At 30.0% G+C, this 11,129-nt stretch overlaps 1 protein-coding gene across 1 annotated transcript in view; it reads right to left on the bottom strand.

The window, feature by feature from the left end:
• The window catches only part of LOC111620307 (prolyl endopeptidase-like), a 60,477-nt gene extending 53,038 nt beyond the window's left edge, over positions 1-7,439 (bottom strand). Inside the window, exon 1 of the mRNA XM_023362220.1 lies at positions 7,226-7,439. Within this exon, the coding sequence (XP_023217988.1) occupies positions 7,226-7,426 (201 nt within the window). The 5' untranslated portion in view covers positions 7,427-7,439. The remainder of the gene's footprint in view (positions 1-7,225) is intronic.
• Positions 7,440-11,129: the final 3,690 nt, after the last annotated feature.

Below are 11,129 nucleotides of genomic sequence, written 5' to 3'. Positions count from 1 at the left end.
AAATACCAACCGAATGCCGAAAATCTATCGGGCTAGTTTTAAGGCTAATTACTAAATGAATTACGTAACCAATTTGGCTCTAGAGGTAAGCATTAGGCACCATATCTTATTAACATTAATAATTACAAATAAATAAATTAATTTAAATAAATTAGAACCGCTGGGAGAAAAAAATTTTTTTTTCTCCCAGTGGTTAATAATTAATGTTAATAATGTTAAAATATTAATGTTAATAAGAGATGGTGCCTAACGCTTACCTCTAGAGCCAAATTGGTTACGTAATTCATTTAGTAATTAGCCTTAAAACTAGCCCGATAGATTTTCGGCATTCGGTTGGTATTAGTTACTATGTTAATTATTAATGAAATGTAATAATTTTACATGCATTTAAGATTAAATATTATATGAAAACTGATTATTTATGAAATAAATTTTATATATTTTAATTATAATTATAATTTCCGTTGCCAAGTAAGTTGATCATGTCTGTCCAGTGCATGAACATTCCTTTCCATGCATTTGAATGATGATGACATACCTTCACAACAGAATGGCAAAAAAGTGTTCAAGCAATCTGCCTATTCTTGTTATTGAAAAGAATTAGCCAAATCTCTTCATATGGAATTAACTGTGAAAAAATTTGATGCTCTTTACAACAACCAGTGTATCAATCTTGAATCTGTGCTAATATGGTATGCTGAACAACAAATTCATTCTTTGTAACATTAACAGGATAAATACTTTTAAACAGAAGAATCCATTTAGATCTCTAAATGTTATGAATTTATGTTTGAAAAATAAAATGTTTAACAAAATGGATTTTAGATTTGATGTTTAAAGACCACTCATTCTTAACTATGACAATAAGAAAATTTAAAATGCTTCAAATTATTTTTAATTGCATAGATCTTTCCTTCATCATCTGAAATTACTGTGCAATCAATTGTTCAGCAAATAATTACATATTATCACTAAACTTTTTTCATTTATATGTCTTACTGAGAATTGATTGTTAAAATTGTTGTAAGTCCATTAATATTTATAATCAAACATGACTTTTATTAATGAAATATTAATTTCTGCATAGACACTACAGTTCTTTCTAGTAATAAATTCACATAGTATTGAATTATTTGATTTCAATTTTACATGGTTAGAAAAAAAAAACAAAAATTGATTTTAAATGATCAGAAAGCAAATTCATGTTTATGCAGTATTTTAAAATATTCTTTAATACTGTATTAAGTTTTCAGTATTTTATTTTAAAATTAAGTGTTTTCATTGATAAAATTAATGTTTAAGCTTATCTAACAAATATGACATTGAAAATCATGTCATTGGTGCTTTCAATGTATATGTTCAAAGCATGATATAAGAATACAGGCAATACCACTATCTATTCAAGGATATTGGCAAAGTGGTTGCACTTACTCACACATCCACCAGATGTCGTGACAATGTAGAAGTCCAATTTTTACCATTGACTACCACTAGCAACAATTGCTAATTGAACTCTAATTTGTGTTAATTTGAATGAAATTTACATAAAATAATTTAAAAGTAATAGAATATGTGTATAATTTTTTTAAAATCTTCATTAAACTGATATCTATATTAGTGTTACCACCCGTCCGGTTTTCACCCAGACAGTCCAGGAATTGACTCACTGTCCAGGTAAACTNTTTTTTAAAATCTTCATTAAACTGATATCTATATTAGTGTTACCACCCGTCCGGTTTTCACCCAGACAGTCCAGGAATTGACTCACTGTCCAGGTAAACTATCAATTTTGTCCAGGAATTTCATGCTCAACCTGTTGATTTTTTTTTTTTTTTGCTTGTACGATTGGTACACATCTCCAATCTCCAATAGAGCTAAGTCATCTGTACTTCTTAAATCTTAATTTAGGTTTCTTATGCTACTACTCCTACCCAAGTCTCTCTAGTCCCTAAGTGTAACTGATTTAGCACATTATTCTTCACATTGCAAGATGACATTGTGCATGCGTCAGGAACTTCTGTTCGAACAAACCTCATCTGCTGTCCGGGTCAGCGATTTTGAAAAGGTGGCAACACTAATCTATATACTCTAAAAAGGGTTAAAACATATTACTTTAGTTATTAAATGTAATTTAAGCTCATAAACCATTGAAAGCATTTTAATTTCATCCCCATAAAAGTTTTGTGACATATTATAACCTCTTAGTGATGGACATCGACTGGGAGTGACAAATTTGTCCTTATTTTGAGGTCTTTAATGTTTCTCAACATTGTAAATCATTACATGCTAGGCAATAAGAATAAATGTCTTTTATTCACATCAAAAATGTTAAAATGCTCATTAATGAAAGGGGTCCACTATTTAGAAATGTCCTTTACAAACAATTTTATTCTGAATACACTTGACAGCAGTTTTGGGTTTGGCATATAATTTTTTCTGCAACAAATTTTAGTACAACATAATTCATCATTCAAACAATATAAATGAATAATATACAGTATATATATATAAAATATCAATAAACAGCATTATTCAGAAAGAAATTTGGATAATAAAATTGGTTATCACTTCATGCTGACTTTATAATTATTGTAAAATCACTTACATGTTGTGGCATTATCACGGTGAATTATTAAAATATAAATATAAAATGTTCAAGAGCACTTTCGGTAATGTACAGTTACCATCTTCAGGTAAAATGAATGAATACTACAGTTTTCTGTATCAGAGTTATAGTACTTCTTAAAAAGCGGTGCAGCTAAATGGAACTCCAATGTAAATCGAAATTTTCTTGCAGTTCGAAAATGTTTAGAAATGGAACGGAAAATTATATAAATTCGTAAACTATGGTTGCTATGCGACCATGTAGCTCTAGCAATCTAATTTGTAATATTTAAATAGAGTAGTCCATGTTTTAGAAATTTTCAGAGTTGTGGTATTTATACATGATGAAGCATTGAAATATATAGGTTTTCCCAAATAAAGAGTTCTTTATGATTATTGCATCCTTTCAATAGTTTTGTTTGGTCCCAAACCAGCCAGTAGTCTTGATCAAGGACTTTTCTCGCTAATTCCGTTGATGGCAGGTTATTACAGATGTCACCCTAATGTTCTGTGATGCGTGATGTTAGTGTTCTAGAACACTAACATCACGCATCACAGAACATTAGGGTGACATCTGTAATAACCTGCCATCAACGGAATTAGCGAGAAAAGTCCTTGATCAAGACTACTGGCCGGTTTGGGACCAAACAAAACTATTGAAAGGATGCAATAATCATAAAGAACTCTTTATTTGGGAAAACCTATATATTTCAATGTTTCATCATGTATCAATACCACAACTCTGAAAATTTCTAAAACATGGACTACTCTATTTAAATATTACAAATTAGATTGCTAGAGCTACATGGTCGCATAGCAACCATAGTTTACGAATTTATATAATTTTCCGTTCCATTTCTAAACATTTTCGAACTGCAAGAAAATTTCGATTTACATTGGAGTTCCATTTAGCTGCACCGCTTTTTAAGAAGTACTATAACTCTGATACAGAAAACTGTAGTATTCATTCATTTTACCTGAAGATGGTAACTGTACATTACCGAAAGTGCTCTTGAACATTTTATATTTATATTTTAATAATTCACCGTGATAATGCCACAACATGTAAGTGATTTTACAATAATTATAAAGTCAGCATGAAGTGATAACCAATTTTATTATCCAAATTTCTTTCTGAATAATGCTGTTTATTGATATTTTATATATATATACTGTATATTATTCATTTATATTGTTTGAATGATGAATTATGTTGTACTAAAATTTGTTGCAGAAAAAATTATATGCCAAACCCAAAACTGCTGTCAAGTGTATTCAGAATAAAATTGTTTGTAAAGGACATTTCTAAATAGTGGACCCCTTTCATTAATGAGCATTTTAACATTTTTGATGTGAATAAAAGACATTTATTCTTATTGCCTAGCATGTAATGATTTACAATGTTGAGAAACATTAAAGACCTCAAAATAAGGACAAATTTGTCACTCCCAGTCGATGTCCATCACTAAGAGGTTATAATATGTCACAAAACTTTTATGGGGATGAAATTAAAATGCTTTCAATGGTTTATGAGCTTAAATTACATTTAATAACTAAAGTAATATGTTTTAACCCTTTTTAGAGTATANGTAATCGTATGGGAAAAACGATTCACCTTATGACATTTTCATGATACAATCTCAGTTTTGGAATGGATTAATTTCATATCCTGAGGTACCACTGTATAAATAAAATATATTTCAAAATTATTTTGTATGGAGCATTATCTTCATATAAAAACACTGTAGAAAATTAAAAAAAATCAAAAATATTTAATTTAAATATAAATAAGAGTTTTTTGAGTAATTGTAGACACTTCTAAATAGTATTAAGTAAACAAAGCAAGAATAAGAAAGGAATGTTGCACTTTCTTCTCTAAAAAAAAAAATCAAAGAAATGGAAAAGAAAGTCAAATTAAATTTAGTTTTATGTATAAACAATAATATATCCTAACAATAATTTTATGAGACAATATAGTTATTTAAAGAAACATGACTGATACACAGGATGTTTTTCGCATAGACTATTAACACAACTTTCACGTTCTACCGGAAGTTGAAGATGGTCCAATCACGTGACTTGCCTCAGGATTTGTTTACTTTTAGACAAGGTCAATATATTATATCATTAGGTAGTTACAAAAATGTTGGAAAAGCAGGATGTTTATTTTGACATCCAGCTCTTCTAATTGTCCCGAAAAACTGTGATAAAAAATATTTTGTTATAATTTTTATACACTGTTGTAGAAAAAGTGCAACAATTAGAAGTATGTTTTAGGTTATGGGTTGGTTAAATAGTTTATAAACTATAATAAAAGTAATTAAAAGACTTTTTCAAACTACTTTGCTGGGTTTAGAAAGGTATGATGGGCAATTTGAAAACAAATTGGGCACTATATTCTTAATTTGTGAAGGAATTTTGTAAGGAACATTAGTGATTGATGTTTAATATTGATTTTCTTTCATCTTTATACTCTCTTCACAAACAAAGAATTTGATGCAGAACAAAATGCTTTTCACAAACATTGTAACATTCAGTCAGTTCTTGATCTGCATGTGTTATCATTCATTCCCATTTTTAAAATAATTTCAAATCTTTTGGTCCCTTAAATAATTTACTATTTGTTTCTTTGGATAATAATTGCCTTTGCAATTAGGCACACATCATTTAAAACATATGATTTTGTAAGAATTTTTTAAGAACACTGTCAAGCAAGGCAATAGTAAATGGTAAACGATACAAAATGGACTTCCTATAAGACAGCACCTAGTAGCAAACATCTGAAGTACAACCACATTCCTGACAAATTTTCGACAGTCAAACAATAGGAGTGGTATCACCTGTATTCTTACACCACGATTCAAAAAAACAAAATTCTCCATTTTGTACAACTCAAATTTCAGACTGCTTGCATTATACTTAGTTTAATATGAGGAACTTTATAAAGAATTAAACAGAAATATTAAAAACAAGCAAGCTTTCACAATGGATTTCATTGAGACAAGATGATCAACTCTGACAAACTATTGGAGGGAAAAAAAGAGAGGCCAAAGAAAGTAAATTACTTAGAAAATTATGTGGAATTTTCAACCTAAAATGGAAGTAAATTGTTTCTTTAATAAAAAAGTGAAAAACATACAGAATGAAAATCATTTCCACTTTCCATTCATTTTATAATGGTTAAAAAAACAAAACTTGAAATCTAATCCTCTCTATCTCATATAAATGTTAGTCTCAATTTACATGGAACCAATCTAACATGTTTTTTTGCTTTTTCAAATTGTGGACACTAAGAGCCTTTTTCACTCATGAATCTAGCCAAACCCATCTAAGACAACTAAATGGTGAGAGATGGATCCCAACATATTCAGGACTCACTATCCATGAAAATTCCTGGAGTTGCTTGCCCATATTCAATCCTTTCATACCTTATAACAACTTACAGCCTTTTTTTAACCTGCAAGAATTTAAAAATCCTCACAAACCAAGAAGAATTACAATTCTCATAAATTACATAAAATATTAAATTTTATTAAATAATAAAATTTATAAACCAAAAATATTGTATAAAGAGAAAACACTTTATTGTAAAAAAAATAAACTGTCAACAAGCAGTGCAAGTCAAGATGGTAAATACTACCACAATAGACTGCTCTCCATATGGCCAAATCAACAAAAAATTCCATTTACATCACCGATTATTTATAAAACTGAAATAATAACAAAAATAAAGAAAAGGTGAATTGTCTTAAGGATCACTGATGATGTAGAAACAAAACAATGGAAAGATTGACAGAAGCAAGGTTTTTTACCTTTGTAAAAATGTTGTATTTTATATATTTATTAAATGTAATTAACACCGGCCATGGTCTTTTTACTATTTTTTACTTAAAAATAAAGAAGTTTGCAATTATTCTCAGCCTTTATATGAAATGTGTTTATTTTCCTCATTATGATTTAATTTTAAACATACAGAACAACTTTCATTTTAGAAAAACACTTGTATTAAAGAACTCAACAAAAGGTACAAAATACATAAAATGCCAAATAGTTAAATAAAGAAAATAAATGAGAACCAATACATGGCACTGCTAATAAACTCAAGATGAGACCAAGACACTATTTCACAAGAATTGTTACATATCCAGACTGCCTCAAAATTTCAAAATCATATCAAAAAGCTTTTTATAATGTTAATAAAATTAACATTTTATAAATCTAGTAAGGAAACCTTTACATTATATTGGAGGAATTATGTAGTAAAGTGGCTTAAATACAGCTGGATAAGCCAATTTCATTTGAACAGGACTATGTCATCAGTTTCTTATCCAATTGTATTAAAGCCGCTTTACTACGTAACGCGCCCATTATGTTCAAATGAGTTAAGTACAGTACTAGTACATCACTCAGTAATTATTATCTCAGCTTTGGATTTATTACAAGTCATTTCCATTCTCACGTGATACTGAATTTTTAATAGAACACGTGACTTTTAAATTTATCAAATAAAGTTTTATTTCTCTTAACATTGTATTTAAGTATGGAAACGATGATTTAATTAAAAATTATACTTTTTAATAACTTCAGGTTACGATCAATTGCTATATTAATTAATTTTTACCTCGACTCCGTGATAAACATCGACAACATTTTCCCTTCTTGCTTTAGGATATTGAAATTTCATCTCGAATTGTTTATTTAATAATAAACTTAACGACCGAAAATTCTTTATCGGATTACAATGACGATACTGTAATACACGCAACGTGCTCAAGATTCTACCGTAACATAAATTAAAAGCAACGCTTCTAATCAAAGACATAACAGCCGCCAGATGGCAGCTTTAGCATTTCAAAATTTTATTAAAAAAAAGGGTTCGATTTTAAATTTCGATAATTTTTTGTGTTAAGTTTACAGAAAGATAACAGATTTTTCTAATAATTGTGTTTAAAATGTATTATTTTTCCAAGGAAATATTAAAATTTCAAGTATGTTTTCCAAATAGAATAGAATATTATTCTAGATGTCTATCTGTTATTTCTGCTATTAATTAACTTAATTAAGTTAAAAGTTTGAATTGGAAAAAAATTAAAAAATTATTACGTTAAAATATTTATTTAAAATGTAATTTTGACATAAAAATTAGTCGTAAAAACTCCATTATTGACATCTTTTTAAAGATTCTGAGAATCGTACGAAGCAATAAGAGAAAGAAAAGTTTATTACGACATTTGAGCTCGAAAGAAAAACTTAGTTTTAGCGAAATTATAAATTGACAAAATTAGAATTTTATTACATTTAAATGAAACGGCAGCACGGCGTAAATTTTTCAGAGCGACCCCTGATTATATACGGTCGCTCTGAAAAATTTTAAAATATCGCCACGATTTTGCCAGTTTTACATTTCTTTTCGCCACTTCAAATTATTTACCGCCACCAGTTTACTCGCTAATTAATTCATGTACCGGTAACCTTATCAGTTTGACGTCTGGAAAGAAAAAGTAACATGTCATTTACAAGGAGACGTTCGAGTCTCCGATTCGAACGAAATTTGGTGAGCACGTAGCCTTAAACATAAACAGTTTCTTGTCCAAATAATAGGACTCAGTTTTCAAGCGTTTCCGAAAAATGGGCCTCAGAAAGTTTAGTTTAGCTTATAAAGTCTAAAAGTTTCATATCCAAGAGTGGCGATAGCAGAGTGAATAAAACGTTAAGCACGAGAGTTAGCTAATAAAACAAGAGATTAAAAATCGTGACGTCGTTTCCTGTTTACGAAAAACGAGCCCCTATAGATTTAACTCTTGCGTAATAATAAGATGAAAAGAAGTATAAACTAATTGAATTTTTTTTTATCTACTAAGACTTTAACATGCTGCATATGTCACAAATATCAGGACTTATTTTAAGATTTTTTTCCTACTGCACAAACGTCAGTTTTGTTTTGGCCGAGGCGATAAATCCTAGCGTTAACGAGCAATTATTTATTGTGACATCATCACAATACCGGGCTACAATTTTTAATCATATTTTTTAATTTTAAATATATGCTCTCCACCTCAAATTATTAGTGGCCTACCCCTGTATATCATACTTTAACAATAGAGTCGTGCCGGTCATCTATCTAACATTTTTCAGAGGAAAATTTTTGTATTGAAATAACATGACTTCCGGTTAGCATTGGAAGTTTATATATAGTTAATTGCGACCTCCTACCCCTAAAGTTCCCATATATGGTTTCGTCTTTCATCTATCTAATTCCGTTCCCGAGATTAAGGAAAGACTGATGGAAAGACCACAGTAGGAATTTGTAGGTCTACAGTTTTTTCAGATTGCAGCCCAATAAGCTCTTGTAAAAGGCATAAATAGAAATAAGGACAATAACACAAAACTTACATTTGTATAGCACTGGCGTGCCGTGACATTTGATGATAGGGAAGCTGTTTCTGTAAGAAGCCGACTTCCAGGGGCAATCAGTTAATTCTATAAATGTATTTTTAATAGATTATTTATCTGACGTAATGAATAAATAAACAAGTTCAATATAATTACCTCTGTTATTAAATTCAATAGAATGCCCTTTAACTGCCGATTCTTGCTTTGATAAAAACATATATCTATTAATTTAAATATAACTATCAGCCGTAAATATTTCGTTATAATTTTCAATATTTATTTTATATTATTTACTAATGTTAAATTCTATTCCGCTTTGATTTCCAAATTGCTTCAAATACGAAAGAATCGAAGATTTTTCGCAGTGGCGTACCGTAGTGGGGGCGGCCCGCCCCGGGCGGCACTTTTAGGGGAGGCAAAATTTCACAATAAATAATAATAATATGTTGTAAAAGTTTGAAACATTCTAATCTATACTTGCATCGCGCCTACGATAGTGCTATCGTCCGGACAGTCCGGGAATCGGCTCGCCGTCCAGGTGAACTAGTAATTTTTTTAACAGAGGAAATCCTGCGAAACCTGTTGACCATTTTTTTTAGCTTGTACGATTCATTCACGTCCATATACACCACTAAAATCCAATAGAACTATTTTAAACAGGTCTACTACCACCGAACTTTTCATTGCTTGTTCTGTGACAAAACTGAATTTTGGTCTTTTAAATTGAAATACCTAAATAAGGGGAGCCGAAATTTTCATCCGCCCCGGGCGGCTGACACCCACGGTACGCCACTGATATTTCGTGTCTTTTGCCAGCTAAACTGTCAAAGCCATTCTTATTCAACACACTCATTACATTTGAAAATAATAGGCAAGGCCAACAAAACAATTATTGCATTTTTATGCATTTACAGAGTCGTTTTATCGTAAAAATGTCGAACAAAATTTTTTATTGAAGTGTTTATATTTAACTTAGGCATTGGCCTTTCTCTTTTAATAATGTTTTCATTTTCATTATATGATCTTAAGCCAAAACTTTTTAAAAATAAATTTTCAATATCGCAATTACATTCTGAATCGCCAGCCACAATATAAGGGCTAAAATTAAAAATAAAATTATAAAAACTTACTTGTTAAAATAAAATGTGTAATGGATATATAATTATACATACCTGGTACAAAATATTCAGTTGTATAAATATAGTTTTGTGAAAAAACGTACATAAAAATAACATAAAATTCTTTACTTTTTAAATATTAAAACAATCCGCTTAGTTAAAATTGCTCCCTACCAGTGACTCATGCATAGAATCAGAGACGATCCGGCTAGGTGTGCGGTGCGTGCATGCACACAGGCTGCAAAATCCCGAGGGTGCCGATACCGGTTAATGTCAAATACTTCTTTTGTCGCATCACTAGTATATCTCAAAGAACGCGACAGGGTTGTTCTAAATTTTAAACGTTTCTCACCATAGCTGTAAAAATCTAAATATGTTAAACTTAATAGATTGTCCGTCATTTGTTTTCTAACTAATTCGTTTTAGGACCAGGTGTCCACGGAAATTTCCAAATTTTACAACTTTTCGGTCACTCTTGTTGAACTGGAAAAATTTCTGTTTATATTACGTCTAATATTACGAAGAAATCAGTCCCCGCTCTATTCGGCTAGAGATTGGGTCGGTTAAGCTTTTAAGTAATATTCTGGTTCTTTCAGCAAGGTTTTATTTATGTCCCCAATTCCCTAATCTCATAATTATTTAACTATTTCTTAAGTAGAAATAAGTCGAAACCAGTTACTTTGTACTTGAATATTTGTAGTCTCGGGAAAAAAGTGGAAAGACAAATTTTTATGACAAACGGATACATAAATCGTAAATTTAAGGAAAATAAATTATAGAGCTTTTCCTGTACCTCGTGCGTCTCTTCATTCATTAAATTTAGTTGTAAATAATGCTGCAAAAGTAACGGTTAATTTTTTAACATTATACAAGAATTGTACACGTTTTTTTCTACATCCCCTTAAAGATGGGACATACGAAATCGTAATATCACTGGTTTAACATTGAAATTCGTAAGCAATATAAAATGGGAGAGCGGAATAAAAATATCAAATATTTTAATGGTTTTTTTTA

Source organism: Centruroides sculpturatus, unplaced genomic scaffold, assembly GCF_000671375.1.
Source record: "Centruroides sculpturatus isolate CEXI.00-Female unplaced genomic scaffold, Cexi_2.0 scaffold4, whole genome shotgun sequence".
Taxonomy (NCBI): Eukaryota; Metazoa; Arthropoda; class Arachnida; order Scorpiones; family Buthidae; genus Centruroides; species Centruroides sculpturatus.
Note: the sequence above shows the minus strand (reverse complement) of the source record. Positions and strands in the feature narration are given on the sequence as shown.